Genomic DNA, 13090 nt, shown 5'->3' with positions numbered 1-13090 from the left:
TAGAAGAAGATCAACCCGGTCACATCTGCACTGGTGGAGGATAGAAAACATAACTCCTGCCAACACGACACAGAAATACAGAAATATTTCTGGATACGTTTATTGTTCAGGTGCAGCAGTAAAAGATGGCGGACGGGGAAACATTGAACATTTACGAACACGGGAATAATTCAGTTTGATCAGATCAGTCTCTGCAAATGAATACATGATGAAATGTGAACATTTTGCTCAACTGGAGACCTTAATAATCCACTTTCATGACCAAATGTCAGAGTTGAGGCTTTTTTTTCCTTTTTCTCAATTTGGAGGAAAAAAAGTTCAGTTTCACTGAGTGAAATAAAATATTAATTTGTTATTGATGCTTTAAATAAATGAGGACGAACAGATACACATGAGAAAAGCTTAGGGTACCTGAATATTATTTATTTTCATTATTATTTTTTGCTTTAATATTTATGTTTTTGTTGGGACACCCACAAAAACATCCCAAGAGGTTATCCTTGAAATAAATTAAATAAAAATGAAATAAATGGGCACTGCTTTATGTTTTACATTTATTTACAGAAACATAAAGAACAAAGCTCTGCACAAACATAAAAAACTAATATTGAAAAAACTAATTACTATTTTTATTTTTTTCTCATTTTTAGATTTACTTTCCACTCTGATCTTTATTTCTGCACATTTTCTCATTTATTTTCACGATCAAACTGCTGACTTTAGATCGCAACACTTTCCCATTCAGGGACCATGAAGCGGTTTTACAGGTGAGGTCAAAGGTCACTGTCTATCTGGGTTTCCAGTAGCAAAGTTCAGTTAAAGAGAAGAAGAAGCGGCATCTCTTTGGGATGTGGCGAGTCAGCAGACTTGACCTTTGACCTCCTCCAGGGTCCTGTCCAGCTGTCCCCCGGCCGTCTGCAGCGCCTCCCTCTGCTCCTGCAGCTGACCCAGCGCCTCCTCCAGCCGGCCGTTCAGAGCCAAATAGCGGCGGCTCTGCTGGAACCGCAGCTCCGCCTCGCTGTCCGCCGGCCGGGACGAAGCTAAACACAGAAAGTCCAGACGTCCGGTCAGCGGGTCGGATCCAAACACACACAGGACTTTTGTTCTGTTAATAAAGTGCGTGTTCTAAATATATGTGACATACTTATGAGCATGTCACAAGTAAGTATAAATCATTATCACAATAGTTAAAAATATAAAAGTTGCAATTATGAGCATTAAAATTGAGCTTTAAAGTCATAATTACAAGATACGCAGTTAGAAATTTTTACTTTCATATCTTAAAATTATGAATTTATTCTCAGAATTATTAGTTCAAAACTGTCTTCACCTTTCACGGCGGATAAATCCAGTTTTATTTTCCTGTAGAGTGAAATCCTCTTTTATCTGATTGGGGAGTTAATGATGTTGGATTTCTTCAGAAACTAAAGCAAAACAATCGTGTTGTTGCAGAAATGTTTAAAAAAAAATACTTCTGAATTTGATACATGTCCTCTAATGTCTCTTGAAAGGTCCTAGTTAAATAAAAAGTAAATGTTTTCAGAGGGGAATAATGGAACCAGTGATGGGAATATGAAGCAGCTGGACTCACCCGGCTCGGTTTTCTCCAGGATGCTGAAAACCGGGTCATCAGGAGCCGCTTTGTTGATGTCCTCCAGCAGCTGACCCACAGTGGGGAGCTCGGGCCGGCTGGGCAGAACCACCCGTTTCTTAGTTTTAGAGCCAATATTCATTTCCACAAGCAATGCTACACTTTCTCCATCTGAAACACTAAAGGAATAAAGAAGTTAGAAAACAGAGCAGTGCCTCAACTCCACGTATTGTATTTTTCTCTTGACGCCTGAAAACATTTATTCTGCAGAATAAAGGAGCCTGAATAATTTTGAAAGTGTTAAAGTAATTATTTACATCAAATAGATCCAAGATTCTAGATCTTTATAAGTCAGAGTCTGCTAAACAAAAATCTATCCAGGGAAACATGTCAGCTCTGCAGCAATATATAACCTCTTTAAACCGCTAAAACACGAAAATCTATACAAGCTAAAACGATAAATATTCAGCCGAATGATTTACAACGAAGTAAAATGTATTGTGAAATACTTTGGGTGTCTTTAATTAACATTACTTTAGGTGACAACAAATTATAGCTTAATTCTGCAAATAATGGATTGAGGTTCTGGTTTACGCCGTAAACAGCCACAACTAGCCGTGTTTTTCAGAGCTTACCGATGTTTGTGTTTCTTGTGAAAACTTTTCGACTCGTTTTGGGTCAGGCTCACTCCGTCAGCGGCGTATTTTTCCCACTTTCATGTACAGAAAAACGAGCCGAGTCCGGAGAAAAATACATCAACACAAGTTAGCAACCGCGACACCGGAAGCCAAGGGTAAGCAGCCGTGCGTCATGGCGTCACACGCCACGTCAGTGTAACAATGACGACGGTCAACAAGAAGGTGAGAATGTCTGACATGATGTCAGAAACCCGATTAAAGCACAAGAGATAAAAACAACAACATCTTTTTCTACTGAAGAACACCGGTTTACTTAAAATAATACAGTTTTTATGTTTGTTTTTGAGCCCGTTATCTTGATTCACACTCCTTACTGGCTTTTGGCGGGCAATGACCCATATTGTTTTTGGCCAACCGCCATTAAAATCTTCTTGGTGTTCTCTTCTGATTTTTTCAAATAATACACCACTTCGCACCAAAAGCTTTGCTTCTTTAAAACATTTCTTTGCGCTGATTTGGCATAACATAATGACCATTGACAGGTGTAGTAAAATATTATCTTTTTTTTTTTTTATCTTGGCAGCTGTTAATAGGTGGGATATTAACATTAGACAATGTGATGACTAGATGACTGGGTCATAGCATCTTCAAAACTGCAGCATTTGTAGGGTGTTCCTGGTCTTCTCTGGTCAGCATCTGTTGGTACAAGAAAGCCAGTAGTGTCACATTGACGCATTTAAAATAAAGACAATGCAGCAGTTTAAGGAATCACATCACTTTTTATTGGAATGAAGACATTTATAACAACACGCTTCTGTTATTTTTGCATGTTTAACATGGCACTGTGATGCTTCTGAGACCCAGTTCAGGTGAAGACTGAGAAATTTAATGCAGCTCAGCTACAAACTGGTCTATGGCCAGGTGTGAACGAGACGCTCGTTGGTGTTGGTGAAGAAAAGGTCAGAAGAACCCGAACAGTTGATTCTCCAGCCTTTATTGTCTTCTCAATGCCGGCTGCTTAGCTGCAGCTGGTAAATGTAACTCTGAAATCTACAGCTACATGAATTTTGGTTGCTTGGAAATTATTTCAGATTTTGAGGATTTTTCTGTTGGCCTGAAATTAAGCAAGAGCAGAAGCCAGATTTGTGTTCCTAAAATTGCTATGGCAACCAATCTTACTATTGGAAAATTGTTTAAAATATACGCTAAAACAACTGAATGTCTTGGGTTTCATACCTTTCCAATCTGCAGAAGATATTTAGTTTATAAACCAGATTTTACACCAAATTATTGTTATACAGAACTAGACTTGTGTGCGCTGTTTTGCCTGTGATGTGTTAGAATAATAATTGTAATGCAGACATTCTTACTTCTAGAAACGCTGACTCTTGACACTGATAAGATAGGATTTAAGAATAACAAAACCTGTAGGTCTTTAAAGGTCTGTTGGGGATAAAAGTAGGTTACACAGCCTTTTTAATTAATGCTACAGAAGTAAAACATGGTGGTTTTGTTATAACAGCCCATTACTGTAGATTAACTCCATCGACCTCTTCAAGCACACATGAAAGAGGAAAAGTACAACTACAGAGAATATTCATTGTCTTTATAATCTTCACCACCTATCGCTACTTTTACAGCAACACATTTAAGCAGATATTAACATGTAGAGTTGCAGAAAAGAACTCCAGTGAAGACCACCAAAAGACCTGCAGCAGGTACAAAGTTAGACCATAACAAAGTCAGCAGCCGTTATAAGATGTACTGGTAGCTTCAGTGTCCTGAACTGTGGAAGATTTTGTAGGTTTCAGCCTCAGAATACAAATTGGCAGCTAATTGTGATGCAAGTTGATGTGAGTCTGATGACCCCTTTACACAACATCAGGACAGTAAAACGCAAATACTTTGTTACATTTTGGCTTTTTGTTGACATGGTGGTTTTGTTGTAACAGCCCCTTAATGTGGATCAACTCCATCGACCTCTTCAAGCACACATGAAAGAGGAAAAGTATTAGTTGTAGTTCTAATACTGTGGAATGGTAACAGCGTTTTGGAAAGACAAAAATGCATAGGTTTGACGACGGAAACTTTTTCAAAACAACGCTAATCATGTCCGCATAAACACAAACCGAAAACATTCAGAAACGATTACGTCAGTCACATTATTTCGCACTTTCACCCTGAATTTTACCCACGCACAACACAAAGAATGTAGGAGAGTGCATTTCATTGTTTCATTAGCCTTAGCATTCTGGTCATGAATGCTAGGGAGAGTGTCAGCCAGTGAATCCTTTGCTAGCTGTAGCATTAATATGCTAATATTAATGGAAATGTTTTTTAGCCTGTGGAATGTGTAATACTGTGGAATGTGAGCCCAAACAGGCAAGTCATTAGTGTTGGTATGCTAACCATAAGCCTATTTATGGCAATGCTTAGCCTTCAGAGTGTGTAGTAAGTGAGTCATTAGCTTAAATATGGTAGTTACTAACATTGCTATGCTAACTGGAAGCCTATTTATGGCAAGATCCATCCTAGGGAACGTATAGTGATGATTAGTGATGATATGAGTGATTAGCCTAAATATGCTAGCTCAGAGGTCTCCAACCAAAGTCCTTTTGGAGATTTTGGATGAATCCTTGGTGCAACACAAGGGATTCAAATAATTGAATTACTTCTTCAACATGCCATCAAGTTTGGAAAAGCCCTGGTAGAGAGCCATTCATTTGATCCAGGTGTGTTTGAGCAGACTTGCATCTAAAACCTGCAGGACAGTAGCTCTTGAGGACTCGGGTTGGAGAACCCTGAAGTAGCTTACTTAAGCTTCTGCATTGATGCACTGCAGAGTGAGATGGAGAACAGGCACAAGGGAAAGAGCTCAGCAGAGTATACACACAATGGTTATTTGATATACAAACATGACTTCATTTGTGTTATCTGAGTTTCTCGAAAGCAGTATTTCAAGAGGGGGTAGTCATTTGACTTCAGAGGCTGGTGACTAAAAACGACAAATTAAATGTCTGATATTGTCCAACTTAAGAGGTTTCTGCTTACTGTTCAGTCTTAACTTTGTACCTTCTCCTGTGCTTAAAGCCAAACCACCACTGATAACATATTCTTGACTCACTCAATAGCAAACAGTACCTGAATATCAGCAAAATCAAACATCCCAATGCATTAACAGATGCATGTGGCTGCATTGTTCATCAATTCACAGTTTGCATTGTTACACGTTTTTGCGTCACAAAAACACAGATGGCATTGGACTGAAAAATCCTTCCTTTTGAATTACATCATGGCATTATTCAGTACCAACAATGTCTACATCTGTGTGTACACAGTGAATATATGAGCATGCTGTCAGCGGTAAACACTCACCAGAGGGTTTCTGTATACCTGATGTGTTATGTACAATACTAATTCAGAAAGAGGATTGTAGAATGCAACAGAAACCGATGCTACTGTTGCAGCATTGAGAACATTTGTGGTAGGAAACTACTTTGAATTAAAATGGCCATCTTCGAAGTCCAGTCTAAGCAGAAATAAGGAGATGTGCATTGGCTACTCTACATCATACTATATCAGAATTCAGATTTTGGAGTTTCAGGTTTAATTATTGATCCCAGCAGCAATGAGACTTTGAAATGACTGGTAAATACAGCTATTGTGCAATACAAAGACATAAGGTCAATGTACGCCAATACTGTTAAACCAACTCTTTGTATTTATAAGGCCAGCACCTATTCTAAAATTAGGGCAGATTTTGTTATACCTCAAAAACAGAAGTTGTAATTGTTCTTAAATCACCTTTGAACCTGTCACAATGCACTATGCCTCCTTTTATAAAGTTTATATTGTTTCTAAAAACCATGGCAATGTTAAGTCGCCTGCACACAAGGTTGATTCCACAAATTCATAAGACGAGAATAGCATTGTAATATCCACCTGTGTGCAGCTTGCATACAAATAGAAGTAGTGATACATTTATTTGAAGAAATGTCTCATCACAAATGACTTCCATAAGTCTAATGGTCTTGAAAGCATCTTTGTTGTCAAGTGGTAAAGCAAGGATCGAAAGCTTTGATTTATAGTGCGTAAAAAGGACTTTACAAGTCATTGTGTTTGTTTGTGTATGTGGTGAGAATCTGCAGTCATCTCCAGTCCACCACAATTTGAGCCTTCTTTGCCAAAAGTCCAACTGAGCAGTTTCTTGAAAATGTTGCATAATGTTGTTCAATTCAATTGTTTCCAAGAGACAGTTTGTGATTTATGTGCTGGAATACAGTTAATTGTCTTTTATGCTTTGACTACATTTCTACCAGGCAATGATTAATCTACAAATACAAAAAAGTATAAAAAGATGCGATATCCTGGATAGATGTTCTCTGAAGGGCATCACGAAGTTTTTGGTGGTCAAATCAGGCCACTCTGTCTCCATGCATACATCCAACTTTAGCAATGACAAATGGAAGATCTGATCAGTTGTTCAGAGAGAAAACTTTGAAGGGGTTGAATGGGATAGAAGAAAGGGTCAATATTCGAGGTATAGGACTAGCACACTTGTGTCCATATAGGGTGCTGAGTTTAAGTTTGCAGTCATTCATGCTGATTGGTATCCACCAAATACTCTACAGCTCAATTTTTTCCCCAGCCTTTACAGTCATTGTCACTGTCTGGCTTTGCGGGTCTTCCAGGCAGCAGGCCATGGGGCTGGGGGTGTAATTAAATGGAGTGACTCTGGCAGCCTTGCTCCGGGATCCCTGGCGGAAAGTGACAACTCCGCCAACGTGGCTGTCTGATGTTCCGGTAGTACTGAGGCTCTTCAGTGAACCATCTGAATCTGCATCCTGATGGTTATTCCCAGAGGCAGCAGTAAATTTTCTAAGGAGAGCCAGTCTGGCCTCTTCCTCAGAGATCACTGGAGCTGTTTCAGGTGTTGGAGAAGTACTTGAGTTAGTCTTGTCATTGGATAAATCTTCTGTCTGGACTGTTGCGTCCGTTGTCTTGCGAGATGCAAGTACTATTGTTGGCAGTTTTCCTGGTAGAGCGGGTAGTTTTAGTTTCTCCCCATCAGGAGAAGGCACCAGTGGTAACGCATTGGCGGGCAGCGTGCTTTTCAATATCTGAGGTACATCTTCATCCCTGATTCTCCTCCAAGTAACTCCAGTATTACGCCGTGATGTGGATCTCTGCCCTTTCTTCTTTGTGTCATCCTCGCTTTTTGCTCTTCCACTTGAATCAGAGGACGATGAACGTAGCGAAGAACGGCTGGTAACACGACTCAGTATATTTATGCTTGGTGATGAAGCATGGCGCTTAAAGGTATCTTGTTCTTGTTGGTGCCTCACCCCAGCGATTCTGCCGGTCGCACTTCGCTGGGCTACTCTGCAAGGACTTTCCGAACTCGTTCTACGGGCTGGACGTCTTGCAGATAGATCTCTTTCGCTCGATGTTGCTCTTGATAAAGTGGTGGTCTGCTTTTGGAGGCCAGGGATTGGCTTTTGGACTTGCTGAACTTTTCCAGAATCTTTTACCTGCACCCTTTTTGGGGTTTGCGCTGCTACCTTTAGCTCCTGGCAGCGTGATGAGCACAGGAAGACAGCTGAAGCTCCAGGAGCTGCCCTTCGAGGGGATCCATTTTGTGATCTTGGTGTATTGTGAGGAGAGCCATCACGTCTAAATGGTGTCCTTGATTCCTTAATAAAAGTCAGCTGCCTCAGGAATCCATTTCGATCGGATTCACCACTGCTTGAATGGACAGACGTCATCCTGACCATGTCAAATCGATTGGCTGGTGACACTCTTTTCCCGTTAATCTGATGACTTTGTTTGGGTGAAGTTTGGTTAGTTACTAGTGGTGACAAAGGTCGGTGCTGCCGGGTTGAATTCTGCATAAAAGGTATCCGGACAGGTGACTTCTGAGTTTTTGGTGGGGGAGATTTCTCATTTTTATTAAGAACAGGAGAACGACCTTTTCTTTCAGGGGGGCTACTGGCTGGTGAGCTACTACTTGATGAGGTAGTCTTTTTCTGGATTGGTTTACTTGTCTGAGTTGGGGAAACTGTTTTCTTCTGTGACTGCTTGGATGGTGTGGAGCTCTGTGATGATCCAGAGGATGAGCTTTTTGGTATCCTTGGAGGTGGAGTAGAGCTCCTTTTTGGAAGAGACAGTTCCACGTCCTGGGGCTGGCCGAGTCTGTGGAGACTCTTTGACCTGTGTTGGGCAAGGTTTGGATTCTTTGGAGCATCTGTCTTGCTTGGTATTTTTCTGGGAGGAGGTCTTTGTGATGGAGCTGTCACTTGCTGTGGTGTATAGATCACTGTCCTGCCTCTAAACACAACTGGTAAGTTGGGAACTGGCTTGCGTTGTGCAAAGTCTAAAGGCTTATTAGCCTTTTTATCTTTTGCAAATTTCTTTTCTTTAGGTGTAAAGCTAGATGTAGACATGAAAGACAGAATTGACTCTGTCTCTTCAGATGATGGCTCTTGAGATTTTGAGGCTTGCAGTCCAGTGACAACACAGTTAGCTCCTTCCTGTATGGCTCTCCACTCAACACTGTTGAGGTCTGAATCGTTATCCCATCCCGTGTCGTCGCTATCCATTTCTTCATCCATGTCCCATCTGTCAGAGTCCTTTTGTTTATAAGTATTTTCAGTTTTTTTCTTCCTGGCAGCCATTTTTCGCCTCTGCTTGGGCATGGCAGATGTTATGCACTTCTGGAGGAGGTCATCCTCTGAGTCCATGCTCACTGAGCTCGGTGAGCTTTGTTCTTCATACTGACAGTGCAAAGTAACAGCCTTTGTCTGCTGTGCCATATTGAGGGTTTTATTGTGTCTGTTTTTGTACCACATTTGCTGTGCTTTTGCTTTATGTTCCTCAAATTCGGCATCACTAAGTGAACTGACGGAGGAGCTGAGTGAGTAACATGCCAGGGATTCATCCCGTAAAAGATTTTGTTTCAATCTCAGAAATCCTCTGGGCTTTCCTTGGGAGTTATCTATCCTGCCTATGTTTGTCATGCTTCGGGAAAGAGTGCTTCTAGCTGCCTCCTTCATCTGTTTTCTGCTTGTTCGTTTGATTACTTCTTCATTGTTGTCACCATAGAAATCGATACTATCCTCTGAAGAATGTGTCATTTGTCGAAACATTTTGTTTTCTTTTTGTGTTCTGGAGTTGACGTTACTTTCTTTGTTTTGTTTTATAACTGGCAGGTCAAACTTCCTGTAGGAGCCTTGACCTTGTTGCCTCCTCTGTTGATTTGGAGATCGCTCCCGATTTTTTAGGCTGGCTACTCGGTCAGCTACCTCTTTGCTCTGCATCAGCAACTTCTGAGTGGGAATGACATGTTTGGTGGTTCGGCTCATTTGGATCTCCGGTGGGTAGGCTGCCCCATGTGGTTTGTGGAAGTGTGAAAATATCCGCAAGTCTTCAATCCTCTTTGCATCATTGTCCATCACTTCCTGTTTGCTCAGGCCTTTAGCAGTGCAGTCTTTAGCCCCCCTGTTCTTTAGGGGATACTGAAGAGTTTCATCACTTAAAGATGTTGTACTAGAGAAGTTAACAGGTGTTCCCTCTGCAGAGTCGGTGAAGGAAGAATCGTCCAACTTCAAGTCTTTTTGTGGGTATATATTTCTCCTTCTAGGACAGATTTGGGTTTTTCCATTTGGAAGCATGTTAAATTGTAGTTGTATTGGTTTTCGGATGTGGGAGTTGAGTACATTGGAGGGAATGGCAGTCACCAGGGATGATCTTACTTTTCTAAACTTTGATGGCATCGCTGAATTGATACATTCCTTCAGAATTTCTATGTCTTCTTCTGAGTTTCCCTCGCTGTATCGTTCACCGTTGTCAAATCCTTCCTCATCTTCATCGGGGTATGGGAGATTCTCGTCATTTTGCTGGAGTAGTGGGGTTAATTTTAACTCCACGTCTTTCTGGATGTAGTGCTCGTGCAGAGGCAAAGCACTTAAGCTGGAAGCACAAGAGAAATTTTCTGTGGGTTTCTCAACTGTAAAATATATCATGGTTTCCAGGTCGGGAAGGTTAAACCTCTCCTTGGAATCTGTGATCTCTATGAACTTCCGCAGGCTGTTTTCCCACTGTCCTGGCATCCCTGTGGTCTGTGTCTCTGGTACATTCGACTCGACACAGCAGGGGGTTTTACTGCGACTAGGAGGCATAGTTTGTCCTGGGCTGTCTGGAAGATCACTGGGGCTTATTGTTCCGTCAATCATCTCACTGCAAGGATCACTTTGGATTGAACTGGCAATAGAAGGAGACTCAAAACTGCCCAGTGAACTCACAGAGCTACAGCGGCTTAGAACTAGGGGTGTATCATGGATATAGTTCTCAGAAGAGCTTGATGGCGATCTGTCTTCATTTATAGCAGGTGAAGCACCCCTAAGGAACACCTTATCCTTTTTGGGAGTACGAGATATCTCAATGGGGTCTTTCTCTTTGATGGGGAGGGTTTTTGAGTCTGTCATCAGCAGCTGACTGTCGCTCAGATCCTCTAAAGTTTCATCTTCTTGCTCTTTCTTCACTTCTTCGCCATCATCCACCTCAATTATCTCTAAAGACGAGTCACTCTCCAGCTCATTCTCACTCTGTCCGTCTAGCCCGCCGTCACCAGAAGAGAGTGAGGACAGTGAACTGCATCGTGAGAAGCAGATTGGAGTGTTTTCCACGGAGTATTTCTGGACTGTTTCCATCGTCCCCACTGTTGGACTTCTGGTGGAATTCATTGGAGCAAATTTTGTAATACTTCCACCAGTCAGTACAGTGGGTACCCATGCTTGCCTCCTCATCGCTTGGGCAGCCTGAACATTGATGGCCGTCTTTGCGACTCCAAATTTTGCCACACTCTGGATGAGTGGGACCTGTTGATAACTAGGAGAAAGTTTAATCGATGTCATGCTTACATCAGAGGATATTTTAGTGGACACACTGACAGGTGTTTGTACTGGTTGTTCTTGGTTCTTGTCTGTGTTGCCGAGCTCCACATTGTCTATAACTTTATTATCCACAGAATCTCTCTCTGGAATATCCTGCTGGTTAGTCTGACTCAGGACGCTCTGTCCTACATTGAGATGTTCCTGATGAGCCACTTTGAGGTCAAGTTGGTTGGGTCGTTGTTGGATTGCTAGAGCCTTTGGAACAGGCCGCACCTGGTCTTTGCTACCACAGTATCCGTCACTGGTGCTGCCACTGTTCAGGCTGTCTGTTGACACACTTGTGTGAGCGGTTTTGAGGCGTAGAAGGGCGTGGGCTCTGCTGAGGCGTTCTCTGTAGGCTAAGCTGCTCACATCGGACAGCCGGCAGGGGGAGCATGAATTTGCTCGGGCTTCATTAAGCTCATCCTGTCCATAAGGCCAGTCTGCCAGGTGGTCCTCAGAGCTGAGGCTAAAACTGTCCTCAGAGGAAGTGTGCATGGTGATGTCATCCACTAGTCTGTCAATTTTTGCCACTGTGTTGGTAATCTTCTTTGCTAGTTTCTCTGCTGCAGCAGACACCACATCATCAGGAGCATGTTTCTTCTCAACCATCTGAGGCAAGTCTGTATCTCTCTCAGGTTCATTATCTCTCCTATGGGGCTGATTTTGCACAAAGTTGGAGTTGGTGAGATACATTGGCAGCATAGAGAAGCTGCCAGTGTCCAAGCTGTTGGAGTTATTGGGGGCTTCATCATCATCAAAGCAACCAGAATCAGAGGCATAATCCTTCGCCAGACTCTCAATGTGCCTAAGAGGCTTGTTGAAGCTCAAATGCTTGGAACTCTGTTTCTCAAGAGTGTCAAAGGTCTCAGCAAGGTGTTTGGCATTCAGCTCAGCCTCAAAAGCTTTCTGTTTCCTCATATAGAGGGAGGGCACGCAAGAGCCAGGGGATAGCACCGCAGTGTCTTTGTATTTCAAAGGTCGATTGGTGAGAAGGTTCCTCAAAGCTGCAGCGCTGCCCATGGCGATCATCTTGTGCTTAGAGTGGATGAGGTTGCGCAGCATGCTAACCGCCCCGAGATCCCACAGCAGCTCCTGGTCTTTGGGACTCCTGGCTGAAAGGTTCCATAGAGTCCCGCAGGCATTGCTCACTATGGTCAAGCTGTGAGAGCGCAGGTGCGCCAGAAGAGTCTGGAGACAGTTGTGGTCACGCAGGATTTGCCTGCACAGAAAGAAAAATAGACTTACTTCAGCTTATATTTTTATGGATACTGAAGGGAACTATAGCATAAAATGTGTTTTCACTGTATCAGAACACAGAACTTCTCCCACCTGTAGTCCTCTCGCGTGGCGATCAGACTCGACACATTTCGGAGAATTCCCCCTCCACTTTCGATGATGGCGAGTGAGTTGGTCTGACAGCGGTATGTCAGTGTGCTGACCAGGAAACCCAGAGATCCGTCGACGGAACAGATCGCCACTTTGTTATCAATGTTGTGGGCTGACAGGTTCCACAAAGCACTGAGGACACTCTTCAGAGTCGACTCCTGTAGAGAAGCATACTTTTCTCAACACAAGAGCAGGAAACTTCAGTAAATGTTAGTTCCATTTTCTACAGACTAAGTTTCAATTTCAATACCTGTATTTCACCAGTTTAGTTTTCTGTACCTTGGTTGCCTGCAGGGCACAGGTCATGAGTGCAGACACACAGCTGATGTCTCTCAGAACTCTCTTGGTGCTGATGTCGGCCCTCCAGGACAGGTTCCTCATGATGCTGGAGACCACCTGATGAAGCTCTTCGCTGTCTGAGGACAGCTGGGCCACCAGAGCCTGGAGGCAGCTCTTCCTCGAACACAGGGTGGCCTGCAGAAGGACGATGAGGGTGCAGACATGAGTAACAGACAAGCTAATGTTTCTGATATGCTAAACAC

The 13090-nt window shown here is 42.6% G+C and overlaps 2 protein-coding genes across 2 annotated transcripts in view; both read right to left on the bottom strand.

Moving 5' to 3' along the window:
* Positions 1–84: 84 nt before the first annotated feature.
* Positions 85–2411, bottom strand: c4h19orf25 (chromosome 4 C19orf25 homolog). The gene is made up of 3 exons (XM_008406333.3): positions 2227–2411; positions 1592–1770; positions 85–1040 (listed from the first exon to the last, which is right to left on the bottom strand). The coding sequence occupies exons 2-3, from the start codon at positions 1731–1733 to the stop codon at positions 859–861; spliced, it is 324 nt and encodes a 107-aa protein (XP_008404555.1). The 5' UTR covers positions 1734–1770; positions 2227–2411; the 3' UTR covers positions 85–858.
* Positions 2412–2988: 577 nt separating this feature from the next.
* apc2 (APC regulator of WNT signaling pathway 2) overlaps positions 2989–13090 on the bottom strand; it is a 32706-nt gene continuing 22604 nt past the window's right edge. The window contains exons 12-14 of the mRNA XM_017304343.2: positions 12828–13022; positions 12492–12706; positions 2989–12381 (exon numbers count right to left, since the gene is read on the bottom strand). Of these exons, the coding sequence (XP_017159832.2) occupies positions 6855–12381; positions 12492–12706; positions 12828–13022 (5937 nt within the window). The 3' untranslated portion in view covers positions 2989–6854. The remainder of the gene's footprint in view (positions 12382–12491; positions 12707–12827; positions 13023–13090) is intronic.

This window comes from Poecilia reticulata, chromosome 4 (assembly GCF_904066995.2).
Source record: "Poecilia reticulata chromosome 4, P_reticulata-male-v2, whole genome shotgun sequence".
Lineage (NCBI taxonomy): Eukaryota > Metazoa > Chordata > Actinopteri > Cyprinodontiformes > Poeciliidae > Poecilia > Poecilia reticulata.
The sequence above is the reverse complement of the archived record's forward strand: the minus strand, read 5'-3'. Positions and strand labels throughout refer to the sequence as shown.